Below are 13,526 nucleotides of genomic sequence, written 5' to 3' on the forward strand. Positions count from 1 at the left end.
TTCGCCTCGCTCCCTGTCCCCTCCCCCTCCCGGCCCCCGCGCCCCGCCCCGCACCCTCCTCCCGCCCCTCCTTCTCCGGGGTCAGCCAGGAGGATGTCCCGAGCTGCGATCCCCGGCGGCGGCCGGGCAGCCGCCTCGTGAGCCGAGCCGAGGCGCCGCGGCCGATGGGCTGGGCCGAGGGGCGTCTCCGCAGCCGCAGCCCCGGCCGCCGTCCGCGCAGCGCCGGCAGCAGCAGCGGCGTCTTCCGCAGCGCTCGCCGCAGCCGCGTAACCCCGAGCCTTTGCTCTTTGCAGAATGGCCCGCTTCGGAGACGAGATGCCGGCCCGCTACGGCGGAGGAGGCCCCGGGGCAGCCGCCGGGGTGGTCGTGGGCGCCGGCGGCGGGCGAGGAGCCGGGGGCGGCCGGCAGGGCGGGCAGCCCGGGGCGCAAAGGATGTACAAGCAGTCAATGGCGCAGAGAGCGCGGACCATGGCCCTCTACAACCCCATCCCCGTCCGACAGAACTGCCTCACGGTCAACCGGTCTCTGTTCCTCTTCAGCGAGGACAACGTGGTGAGAAAATACGCCAAAAAGATCACCGAATGGCCATATCCTTTGCCCGAACCCCGCAGCTGCGCCTCCCCCTCCTCCCTCCGCTCCCCTCTCCGGGCTGGGAGAGACCGGGGCTTGATGGGAGGCGGGGGGTCTTCCAGGGCCGGGAGAGGGGCACCGGGGGAGTGTGGGGACTCTCTCCACCCCGAGCTGGTTGAGCTATCGTGAGGCTTGGGGTGGGGGGCGCCCGGGGACTGGATTCCTCCTAAGGACCGACTCCAGAATGAGGGCTGGGCCCGGGGGTCGCACCCGGGCCTTGGTGGGGCTTTAGAACCAGTTCCGGATGGGTCAGAGTTCCTCCGAATGGGCTTGGACTGGCGGGGGCCTGGGTGCTCTGGCCAGGGCCCGGGCCTTGGCTGCCCCTCACCAGAATCCAGGGTCCCAGCTGGCCGGCCCCTCCACCCCTGCCTTCCCCAGGTGGGGCTCACTCTCCGGGCAGGGTGCTCAGGCTTCCCAGGGCCGAGAGCCGGGGGAGAACATGTGGCCTTCACGCGGAGGGGCCAGCACTGGCCGGAGTTGGTATCCCGGGGTGGGCCGCTGGCCGGGTGGGTTGAGGGGCCCTTCTCCCCCATATCTGTGGGCCCGGTTCCCTTCAGGCTCAGCACCTTGTGGGATGTAGAGAACATCCCGTTTGCCCATCTGGGGCCCTGACCCGGAAACCCCAGGATGGGCTATTTCAATAAGACAGACAGGGCAAGAGAGAAGGAAGTGCTGGGTCCTTCCTAGGGGGCTGTCTCAGGCCCTGGCTTGGATTCGGCTTCTCCCACCCTAGAGACCTGAGAAGGGACACCAGGAGAACCAGCATCCATGTGGACATCTCGGGCAGGTAAACACCTCTTTAATTTTTTTTTTTTAATCAAAGATCCAGAGGAAGAAGGTGAAGACCACGTTTTCCTCTGTTGAGATGCTGTCAAAATGCAGATCCCCTTGTGTTTCTTTAAATCCGTGCCTGCTTGAAATAAACCTTGAGGAGGGCTTAACATCTGTTGAGATGTAGGCAGGCAGGGATGGGTAATTAGTCGGGCTTTCTAGCAGTTATCTAAGCATGACCCAGATTCCAAGGGGGGGACGCACCCTGCTCCCCAGGCTGACTGGCCACCATGCCATGCCCGAAGGTGCTGCTCCTCGGCTCCGTTCCCACTGGCTGCCCTCGGTGTGAAAATGAACAGGGCTGGATGGGTCTCTGGGGCTCAGCGACGAGCCCCCGTCCCTTCTGTGTGTGGTTCCAACTGCTATGCGCTCAACAGGGCTGGGCCCTGGGTGGTCCCCGGGTTGCTTATTTGAGGAGTACGGTGGCTGGTGGATTCACTTTTAGGGGAGCTCAAAATTGAGCAGGCTTTGGCTTCTGGATGCTGAAATGTAACAGAGGGCTCTGAGGTTTTGGAGAGTGTGAACAGTCCACTTTGAGGGTGGCAAAAATTAAGAGGTTCAGCAGGGGTCTTTTTGGAGGGGTGTACCCCTAACCACAATGTCGCCTTGATTGGCGCCTGTGACAGGAGCCAGGTCTTTGCCTCCTAAGTTCCAGCCTTGTCAGGGCCCCTTGAAGCGCTCAGGGGTCTTGTGGTTGCTCTGCTGCCCACCCACCTAACCCCCCCCCCCCCCCCCCCCCCCCCCCGGGGGAGTGTGGGGGCTGGGAGGATGGCCAGGTGTCGGTGTGAGCACGCTCAGAGAGCTCCACGGCTGTCCGGGAGGGAGCCACCGGCTGGCAGGTCTCAGTGTTGGAAATGGCTCTAGACTCCCTTCCAGAGCCTGGATCTGGAGTCTTGTAAGGGAAAAGGAAGGCGGTGGGAGGGCTAATGTGTCCTGAGCTCACCGTTCCAGCCTGAGTCCTGCGGCTCAGAGCGGTGCTGGGGAGGCAGAGGATTGCCAGGGTCCCTGGGTGGGGGCTGTGGGTGCACTGGGAGCCTTCGCTGGTACTCTGGGTCTTCTTTGGCTTTCTCGCTCTTGGTAGCTTTGTGATGAGTTTGTGCATTTGGCTCTCTGCAGACCGTTTTTGTTCTCTTTGGCCCGAGGCAGCAAACACTTTGTACAGCCCTGCTCTGGAAGGGAGAGCTCTCCATCCCCCAGTCTGTCACCACGCAGGCGTATCCAGATCTGAGCTCTCTCTGGGGGATGGGGGGGTGCCTCAGAGAGTGGGAGCTGGATAAGGGAATTCGGGCCAGTGTGAGGAGACGGACTGTGTGGAAATGCCAAGGAGTCAGGGTACCAGGGCAGAACATTGACTTCTGTATCCAGATGCTCTGCCTTTTAAAAAAATGTGTCTAAGTACTTATTCTGAACTTTTAGAATAAAGTCTGGTATGTGTACAGGAGAGTACACAAGTCAAGTCCAGCTTAATAATTGTTCACAAAGTGGACACAACCATGCAGCCAGCACCCAGGTCGAGAGAATGTGACCAGCCCCCCAGAAACCCCACTTGTGTCTCCTCCCTGTCACTTGCCCCACGAGGATGACCGCCACCCTGACTCCTAACCTCACAGCTTCGTTTTGCCTCTTTTGAGCCTCCTCTTAAGGGAGTCACGGGCTGCGTTCCTTTGTCTGTAAGATTCAGCCCCGTTGGGAGCAGCCGTAGGTTGTTCCTTCTCGTTGCTGTGTGGTGTTTTGTTTGTGCGACTCTGCCACAATGTACTTATCCTTTCTACTGCTGAGAGCCATCTGGGTAGCTTCCAGACTGTGCTGTTGGGAACATTCTTGTGCGTGTCTTTGGGTGAACTTTCTTTTTGCATTTCTCTTGGGTCTGTCCCTAGGAGTGGAATTGCCCCTGCTGTCCTTTGGTGTGTGTGTCAGCAGGACGTGTATCTGGAAACGGCCTTTACTAAGGGCTGCGGGGGAAGAGAGAGAGTGGCTTCCTCACTGTCTCGTGGAGGGGCACTGAGTGAACGGTCTGTGGACTTGGCCGTATGCTCGTAGGGTCTAAGAGTGTTACCTCCAAATGCAAGTCCCAGCTTGGCATGTGGGGGACGGTGCAGCCTTGCATCCCCCATGCTCATGGGTACTTTGCCGCTGTGGTTCCTTACCCTTTGGCACACCCCCCACCCCCCACCTTATAGCAGCTCAAGCTTGAAGCCAGCAATGAGAATTAAGTCTTCTCATTAATTTTGTTTTTCTCTTCCTAAGTAAGAAAACCCAGATGGACATCTCTGATGTTCAGGTTTACATTGCTGCCTTTTTCTCCTGGAGTATACCTGGCAGGAAGCCGTCCTGACCACACACCTTGATTCCGTGTTTCCATTGATTGGAAGTCTGATTTGAATGTGGCTGTGCTGGGCTCTGATGATGGCTTCTAAAGAGCTCAAATCTGTCAGTTCAATAAGGCGCATCTGTCAACTTCCTAGAGCCCCCACTTAGTGCCACTCGCTCCTTCTGATGTGCTACCAGCGCCAGTGTGAATGTCACCTTCCCCCAGTCCTGCCGATGCCAGCAGATCTCCCGCCGACCCTGGTGTGGGGATTCAGTCCATCTCGAGAGCCTCGGACCCAGGTCTGTGTTCCCACACACGGGCTCCTGAGTCGCATGCAGGATTCCAGCTTTTCAGCCGTGCTTTCTGGATTCTCAACCAGAAGCCCAGATCCCATCACGTCAGGTAACTTATGGACAGTGGCCTGTTGGCACTCCCTCAGTTTTGTTTTTTTTAGCGAAAGGCTCTTTAAAGAGGAATGTTCTGTATGGGAAACAGGGAGCCCGGGAGAAGTTGGAGCACGTTATCAGCCTCTTGGCCCGTCCTGAAAAGTAGAATGTGCTAGAAGATACTGCTATAGAAGGCAGGTTGGTGTGACCCGTATGCTCTTTCTACTAGATCAGCGTGGCTGGTATTTCCAGAAGAGCAAAATTCTGGGAAATAACTATTAGCGTGGCTTTTTCATTGGACTTTTTCACAATCCCCAATCCAAAAACCTCTGAAAACCAGATCAGCTCATTTAGGGGTAAAATCTACCTTGAAATGACTTGAGTTTATAGTCTTAGTGTGTCCTGCGTGGTGTGTGTTTTGGTATGTTTGCTACAGAAAGGTTAGCTGATGCTTGATTGTGGGGTGCTGCTCCAGCCCCCGACGGCGTGTTATGTGTACATCGTGGTGCTTTTCAGACTGCCGTGTGCGTGAGGACTGTCTGTTAGAATGATGGTTGTGGTCCAGCAGGTTGGTGTGGGACCTGGGATTCTGCTTTTCCAACAAGCTTCCAGGGATCGCCAGTGCTGCTGGTGCATGGGCTACACCTCCAGTATCCGGATCACATCATAGATGCATCCTGTTCCCTTTTTTCCTTTTTGTCAAAAATCAGGATTATTGAGGTGTACTTTCCTTATAGCGCACTTCACCCTTTTTTAGCCTACAGTTCTATGAGTTTTGACAAATGCATGTAGTCGTGTAGCCATCACCAAAACCAAGATATGGAGCAGTTCCATCACCCTAAAATATCTTCGCACCCACTTTGGGTCAGCACCCTACTGCCCAAACCCTTTACAACCACTGATCTGTTCTCCATCCATAGAGTTTTGCCTTTTCCAGAAGGTCGTGTAAGTTGAATCACACCTTTAGTGTAGCCTTTAGTGTCAGGCTTCTTCCACGCGGCCTTTCAGACCCGTTCGTGTTGTGTGTAGTGGTACTCTGTCCATTTTTAGTGCCAAGTCGTATTCCTTGGGGCAGATGGACCAGAGTCTGCTCATCAGTTTCCCAGTTGAAGGACATTTGGGACGTTTCCAGGTTGGGCCATTATGAATAGAGCTGCTATAAACGTCGGCGGATGGGTTTTAGTGGGAACGTTGGGAAAGTGCGTTCCATTTCCCTCGGGTGAAGAAATACCCAGGAATAGGATTGCTGGGCTGTGCGGTCAGTGTATGTTTAACTTTATAAGACACGGCCCAACTGTTTTCCCAAGTGGTTGTGCCATTTTATATTCCCATCTTTGTTATCTGTCTAAAAGCACCAAGTTCTAAACTGCAAAGTACTGGCCTCGAGGGTTTAGGAGAAAGGATTATGGATGTGTCGATAGTGGTGGAAGTGGTAACAATAAGCGCCAGTCAGAGAAATGGAAAAGAGCGAGGATGTCGGTAGCTATGCGCCCGCACTGGTTTGAAATCCAGCAAGAGAAGGGGGTCTCTGGTGTGGGAGAAGGGGGTCTCTGGTGTGGGAGAAGGGGGTCTCTGGCATGAGGTGCATTGGGTCTGCCGCTCGCCAGTAAAGTTAAGCTCCAAGGACATGAGACCCATGCCTGTTGTCCTGTGTGCCACGGCAACCCCGCCACGCCCAGCACAAAGTAGGTGTTCCACAAATGTGCTTCTCTTCACCCGTTTGCTCTTGTGCCAACATCTTGGGTTTTCGAGGGGTTTTAGGTGCAAGGTGGGTGGTGTGCGTGGAGGTCATCAGACCAAAGAAGGTCTCAGAAACTTTAGTGCTTGACAAGTTGGGGGACAGTGGCCCCTTGGGAGTGAAGCCTTCCTTCAGTGGCTTGGGGGGACGTCTGTTGTGTGCTTGGGGCTTGTGGACCCCCATTCCCCCAGGGTCGAGCACACTCATGCCCCTCCCTCAGCCATGGGAGGCAGCACGGGGAAGGTGGACTCAGTGCAGAGATGGTCAGGGCCCAAACCCCCACGGTTAGTACATTTCCGAGAACGCTAACTCAGCTCGTTAGCAAGGATCCGAGCAGTGCCCTGAAAGACGGCAGAGGGGGGAGGGAAACGCCCTGGACTCAGGGTCCGCCAGATCCGGGTTCGAATGGCTTGCCAGCCAGGCTGCCTGAGCATTAGAGCCTCAGTTTCCTCCTGTGCATGATGGGGATATCGCTTCTGATAACATCTCTGTCGGAGGACTCTCGGGGAGGTGAAATGGGCCACTCGTGGAAATGCTCAGCACAGTGTCCGGCAGGAGAGAGCCCCAAAGTACACGAGTCATAGTACCGGAGAGGACTTTTTCCCCAGTGTTCTTTTTGGAAACTTGGCTAGAAATGGGGCCCTCTGGGTAGCAGTGGGAGCGGAGGATCCCTCTGTGACTGGCCCAATTTGCGTTTATTAATCTGACTGTGGCACTCTTTAAGCAGCCCTCGGAAATTTTGCATTCCCTTTTCTCTCCGGAAGCTTTAGGGGAAAAAAATTCATGCCCACTGACCCATTTTCTATTCCCTTTGGTCCAAGATAAAATTAATTGTCTTCCTCTCCCTGGTCCGCCCTCTGTGGGTGACAAGGTGAGGGAGTTTTAAAGTGTATAATTAGCAGCTTCTCTGCTCCCCCTCCCACCCCATCTCCTCCTTCTGAGCCTCAAGAGTCCAGCCCAGGGTGGAGGACCGCAGGCCTGGGGCGACTGCTGTGGCCACACCAGGCAAGCACTGAGAGTGGAACCACAGACCCTGCCCAGCTCTGGGGTCAGAATGTGTCCCGCGCACCCCTCAACTCCTGTCTTTCTTCTTTCTCCCCTCTCCCTCACTCCCTGGGAGGGTAGAGAGGCGAGGAGCAGTCCAGGAGAGGGAGCCAGGTGGGCGGGCTCAGCAATTGGGCTCCTAAACCACAAGGCTTTAGTCCCTGTCTGGACAAGGTGGCCAGATGTCCCAGTTTGCCCGTCCTGGTGTTAGCCTCCTGGGAAACCCAGCAGCGCTGGGCAAACCAGGACGCCGGTCACCCTACTGCTGAGGTTTCAACCCAAGAGAGGAGAGAGGAGGGAGCTACAGACGGTGCCAGTGCCCGGGAAAGGAGGAGATAGGTAGCTTTTTCCCCCTGAAAAGCCAAGACTTTTCATCTGAACGAATTGTGCTTTTGGAAGCCGCCTGTTTAAGGCAGCTAATGCGAGAGAGATCCCGGCTCTGAAGTGAAATTCCTGAGTAAAGTCCGGATCAAGTTCCATTGTCTCTCTTCAGTTAGAAATGTCTTTCTCTCCTGTTCAGACTGGGAACATCTTTGGGTCCTCCTTGAAGGCGCTCGGTGCTCAGGTTGGACCTGGAATTCGGAATTAGCAGCCCCTCCCCCTGCATAACACCCTACAGGAGGCAGGGCCCTGTCTCTGGAGCGGTCGCCCACCTGCCAGTAAATAATATTCACACTGTTAAGTTCTGTTCTCATTTTAGGTCTGTGTTTAAAATATATATATAATTTTAAACCAATTTTTAAAGTATTTTTGTGCAAGCAGTGTTCGCAGGAGGGCTAAATCTGTTCTCAAGAGTAAATTGACGGTTTTGTCTCAGACGAGACAGCGGTGCTGGAACCCGCTCTGTGTTTGCGTGTACGTGGAGGGGGTGGTGACACGGTTGCTGACCTTCCGGAATCTGCCATATTCTTTCATCTCGTTGACCCTTATTATTTTTTTCATCAAGAATAGTGGGCGTGGGAGCCTACACTGACCCTTGCTTGCTGCTGTGAAATGTTTGTGGCACGTCGTGGATGCGTGGAGGAATGTCCCCGTCTGAACAATAGCACCAAGAAGTGGAGGCTGAAAGGAGAAAGCGGGGAGAAGGGGAGGCAGTGTGGAGGCACAGCGTGCAGGGCCTGGGGCTGCAGGTCTCAGCGCCGACTCACAGCAGTGGAGCCCAGTCTCCTCCTATGTGGACTGGGCATGGTGGTCCCGCATGCGGGAACTGTGGGAGGGTTATGAGGTCCTGGGCACAGAAAGCACGTGGCGTGTGTGACCGCTCCGTGGGCAGTATTGGGACGGACAGACTTCAGACTCTGTGACGACAAGGGCTGGGCTCGTGGTGGTCCTGTGCCCGGCGCCCGCAGGGGCTGCGCACATATTTGTGGGGTATTTCTTGCACCACAGGTTACAGACTGTTGCTTTAATCCTATTCCGGGTTCACAGCACGCTCTCAGTATTGTCTCTCCTTTGGCTTATTTTTCCTTATTTATTTTCACAGTATGTGGGCACACTGGTGGGCCAGCTACAAGTCAAGAGCTAGAATGCTGGTCCTCGAAGCTTGGTCCCGGCGCCGCGGGGTCGGCATCGCTTGCTCCCGGCAGACATTCTCACACTTGGGCGCACATCCGCACCACCTGCGGGGCTGTTTGAACACAGTGGCTGGGCCTCCCTCGCCCCAGAGTTTCTGACCCGGGAGGTTTGGGTGGAGCCTGAGAATTTGCATCTCTAGCGAGTTCCCAGGTGGTGCTGGTGCTCCTAGTCTGGGAGCGCACGTTGAGAACCCTGAACTAGGACATGGCTGGTGACCTACTGCTTCCCCCATAGTCTCTGACCAAAGGCAGCCACTCTCTTGGATTGTGTGCACCTTATTCCTTTCCTTTCTTTCTTTTCTTTAAGTTTCATCACATGCTTATACATGACGTAACAATATAAATTTGACCTTCTGGTTTCTGAGCTTTTCGGCCCTCTGGAAGGCTTTTCTCACTCGACTGTGTGTGTCTAAGATTCATCTCCGTTGAGTGTAGCTGTCGGTCATTTATGTTTCCCTGTGTAGTACTGTATTCTGTGATGATACAACAATTTATCCATTTTCCTGGGTGATGGACATTTGGGATGTTTCCAGTTTTCTCTTTTCTTTTTTTTTTTTTTTTTGCTGTTACAAACAGTGCTGCTGTCCTGAATCAATAATTTTTGAATGAATGAATTCAAGGTGTTAATTTTAGTCTGTGTATTTAGGAACGTAGCTTCAGTTAGAATCAGCTGAGATTCATCAGCGTTGATGGAACAGCAGCATCTGACAGGCACTGGCTGAGCCGTTTCACAGTCTACTCCTCATTCTCTCCAGGGCTGGGTCGGCCAGACAGCTCCTGTTCCTGCTCGCCTTCTGAAAGTCAGCCTGTGGTGTAGACTCTGGTGGTCGATACCGTAGCAGAGAAGCGGCGTGGCTGAGTTGAGAGTGCGGACTCTGGAGCCAGGTGGCTGGGGTTCAAATCCCAACTCTGCTAGTTACTAGCTGTGTGACCTTGGGCAAGTCACTCAAGTGTCCTGTGCCTCAGTTTCCCAGTCTGTCCAATGAGGATTCTAATAGCACCTGTCTTGGAAGGTTAAATGAGTTTATACATGTTACACTTAGAAAAGAGTGCCTAGAACTTAGTCAGCACTCTATGTTTATATATGAATGGATGGGTGGATGGATGGATCGATGGATGAATCAGTGGGAGAAAGGAAGGAAGGATGGACTTATTTGAGTGACCATGTTTTGGGCCTCTCTGATCCAATGCTTGGCATAGTGTGTGGCACACAGTATTGGTGATACTATTCTGCCTTTTCTTGCCAAGGTTCTCAACTCCCTTGATCTCTGTTATTCTTTGGCATCTATCTTGTTAACCCATTCTCCTGGATGATCAACTCAACCACAGTTGCTCCAACGTATAAGCCAAGGGGAAAACAACCACAGGGTGACTTTGATTGTCGAGACTAGAAACTCATGATTCCAAGGCCCAAGCAGAATGTTCCCCATCTCTCAGTAATTCTTCTCTATGTTCTAATCAACTTCCTCTCCCATCCCCTTCCTTTCCTTCCCATTGCCAGACTCTCTCCATTCTCCCTACAGCTCTCCCTTCCTCTAACCATACCCTACTCCCCAGCCTTGCTCTAAGAGCACCATCTTTGAAGATGTCAAATACTTCAAACCAATGAGAATAGGCCAGACTCTGTGTGGGTCTTACAAGGACTTGGAGCATTTGGGTCTTGCACAAATTGGAATAGTCAGAAATGTTTATGGACTTTGATTGTCTTTGGAAGAGTTGTTATAATGCAAATTTTTAATAGTTTGGCCTGTTCCTAATGCCAATGGAGTCTTTTAAGTTATGGATCATGGATAGACGTTTGTGGTTTAGAGATGAGGAGAGGCATCTCATGCAGTTAGTGTTGGATGAGTGGAGGGATGGATGGATCGATCTATGGATGGTGGGAGAGATAGATTGATAGGTGGATGGGATGAAGGAAGGAAGGAGGGAAGGAAGGAAGGATGGGTGGACACATGGATGGATGGATGAGAGAAAGAAAAGACGGATGATATTGGATGGATGGGTGATTGGATGGGTAGTTGGATGGATAAGTATAGGTGAGTGGATATATAAGTTGGTGGGTGACTGGATTGGTGGTGGACAGATGGATGGATAATGAAAGAAAGAAAGGATGGATGGATGGATAGGTAAATATGTGGGTGGATGGATAGTTGGGTAGATGACTGGACTGGACTGGAGGGTAAAGAGATGGATGATGATGAATGGAGGGATGGGTGAGTGGGTGTTAGATATAAGAGTGTGTTATCTGTAAGGATGGGTGTCCATATCTGGGTTTTTTTTTTTTTTGATATTTGGTGTTCTTATTGGCTTGGGCATAACCAAGCCCCTCCACTTACCACCCCCATTGTACCTTTCCGGGCGTCAAGTGAATCTTGCATGCTTTTGTGAAAATAGGCATTTGTATGCTTATGTCTTACTCTCTAATTAGTAAGCTCCTTGAGGGCAGGGGACAGTGGTTTACCTTCTTCACATCCCCCAACAGTTCCTGCACTGTATATGTAAAAATGACTTAAAATTCTGGAAACACCTGGTTTTGTTTATTTCGGCACTGGGACTGAAAGTGGAATTCCTTGGATTTTGCTCCACTGGTGAATAGTGGTGGACTAGTGGAATATCTCTCTCTAGGTAAATGCTGAGTAAATGTGCCAGTGCTTACCCACTGGTCAGAGATTAGAGATTACAGATGTAACCAGGGTCCCACAAGGCCCCTGTTTGGTCTTTGATCTCATCTCTTCCATTCTCTACCCCTCCACGCTGACTCAGCCCCGCTGGCCCTTTTTGCCCCCACCTAGCTGATTTGCATCTGAAGGCATTTGTGCTGGCTGTTCCCTCTGCCTGCATCATTGTTCCCGCAGGTCTCCCCGTGGCTGACTCCTCTTCATTTAGGTCTCAGCCCCAAAGTAGCCTTCTCCAAGAGGCCTATTCTCTTCATTTATTGAACACCTAAAGTACAAATAATATAAAATGTATGTATACTCTCCTATCCAGAGTGAATCTCTGGAGACATTGTAATGTATTTTAGTCCATACCTTTTTTTTTTTATTTTTCCCCCCAAAGCCCCAGTAGATAGTTGTATGTCATAGCTGCACATCCTTCTAGCTGCTGCACGTGGGACGTGGCCTCAGCATGGCCGGAGAAGCGGCGCGTCCGTGCGCGCCTGGGATCCGAACCCAGGCAGCCAGCAGCGGAGCGTGCGCACTCAACCGCCAAGCCACGGGGCCGCCCCTAGTCCTTACGTTTTTATGGACATAAGCTTTTGTGAACACATTTCTGTGCCACTAGGTATCCTTGGAAAATATTATGGCTACCATGTATAGTTGCATAGATTGTACAGTGCACAGGGGTATCATATCTCATATCATAGGCGTCATAGAGCTGTACATTTATTATTTCAGTTTCCCAGCTGATGGAAGCTTAAGTATCTTGTTCTAGCAAAGTGAAGATATTATGACCATTTTTTGAGAGATGGACCTAACAACTTGAAGAAAGGGGTATCTTATTTAAATTCACACAGTGGTGCTGTATCGGTGGGCAGCAACCCAGGAAAAGACTGTCGTTAACGTCTGATGATATTCCACTTTATGGACGTAGCATACTTCGTGTAACCATCCCCAGTTGTTTGTTTGTTTTGCTTATAAACAACAGTGCAACGAACATCTGTGTGCATAAGTCTCTGTCCAAGGTTCTGATTATTTTCAGAACAACATTCTGGTCTGGATATGGTGCTCAAGTCTTGAAACTGTTGCCACTACTTTCCTTGAATCTGGAAAAGGGATTTTGAGGCCAGGTGACTCAAAATTCAGGAAGTTGATGAGGAGGAGCGGGGAAAGAACAGTTCAGTGGATTGGTTTGGAATTTGTCACGTAAAGCAGTGCTTTTGAACTGGGAGCAGTTTTGCTGCCCCAGGGAATTTTGGCGACGTCTGGAGACATTTTTGGTTGTCACGAATGTGGAGGGTGGGGTGTTACTGGCATGTAGCAGATAGAAGCCGGGGATGTTGCTGAGCATCCTAAAATGCATAGGACAAACCCTCCTCCCCAGTAAAGAAGTATCCAGCCCAAGATGTCAATATTGCTGAGACTGAGAAATCCTGGTGTAAAGGATGTCATGGATTTCTTGGAGGGAAGTGGGCGGATTTAGGGTTTTGGGGTGACTTAAATTTAATTTACAGTTTCTCTTCCTAGCTGGGTGTCTAAGCCAGCTTTCTGTGAACTTTAGATCCCACATGATCAGCAACAGGCTTGCTACCGACAGATTCGTTGATGTAAATATAGATGAGTGTATAGAAGGAAATCTCAGCCGGAGCTGGAAACTGTTGGAGTGAAAGCTGCTGCAGCCTCCCTGTCTCCCCTCTTCTCCTTCTGTTGCCCAGTTTTCAAATCGTGCCTCTCTTTCTTTGGGCTCTTGGTGTGGTGAGTGCTGCTGGTATAGACTGTGGTTCTCCATTCACTTAGTCCCCATACCCAAAGTTGGCCTTGGGCATGTACAGGAGACAGACCCCTGGGGCAGATCAGCTTAGAGATGTGAGAGGGAGAGGAGTGCATTCATTCATACATGATAAATTCATTCATTCATAAATGTTTACTGAGTTCCTACTGCATGCCAGGTGAGTGGGGTAAGATGAGGGCAGGAAGGTGACAAGGGTGGATTGTGCAGGATCACGGTGACGACTTTAACTCCAAAGGAAATGGCACTGTCATTCCCATTTTTCCCACCTGGCGCACCTATACTTCTTGTTTTCCATAACAAAAATGGGCCTTGGTTTCCTCATCTGTAAAGTGGGTATAACATCAGTGCCTGCCTCGTGGGGCTGTTGGAAGGCTCAAGCAGCACTGAGAACTGTGCCTGGCACATGGTGGGTGCTGAATAAGAGCTTGCCTGCAATATTGTTACGGGCCAGGCATTGGATTCCTCTCTCCTCAGTGCAATAGGCTATGTGTATTTCTGTGTGCCTCTGTTGGTGCTGAAAACCCCTTTGTTTCAGGACACAATAGCTGCCAATGATTTAGAGC

At 52.0% G+C, this 13,526-nt stretch overlaps 1 protein-coding gene across 1 annotated transcript in view; it reads left to right on the plus strand.

Annotated features, from left to right (window-relative positions):
• Positions 1-238: 238 nt before the first annotated feature.
• The window catches only part of CACNA1A (calcium voltage-gated channel subunit alpha1 A), a 217,633-nt gene continuing 204,345 nt past the window's right edge, over positions 239-13,526 (plus strand). The window contains 1 exon segment of the mRNA XM_058525574.1: positions 239-587. Within this exon segment, the coding sequence (XP_058381557.1) occupies positions 295-587 (293 nt within the window). The 5' untranslated portion in view covers positions 239-294.

The sequence above is a fragment of the Diceros bicornis genome, chromosome 30, assembly GCF_020826845.1.
Source record: "Diceros bicornis minor isolate mBicDic1 chromosome 30, mDicBic1.mat.cur, whole genome shotgun sequence".
Lineage (NCBI taxonomy): Eukaryota > Metazoa > Chordata > Mammalia > Perissodactyla > Rhinocerotidae > Diceros > Diceros bicornis.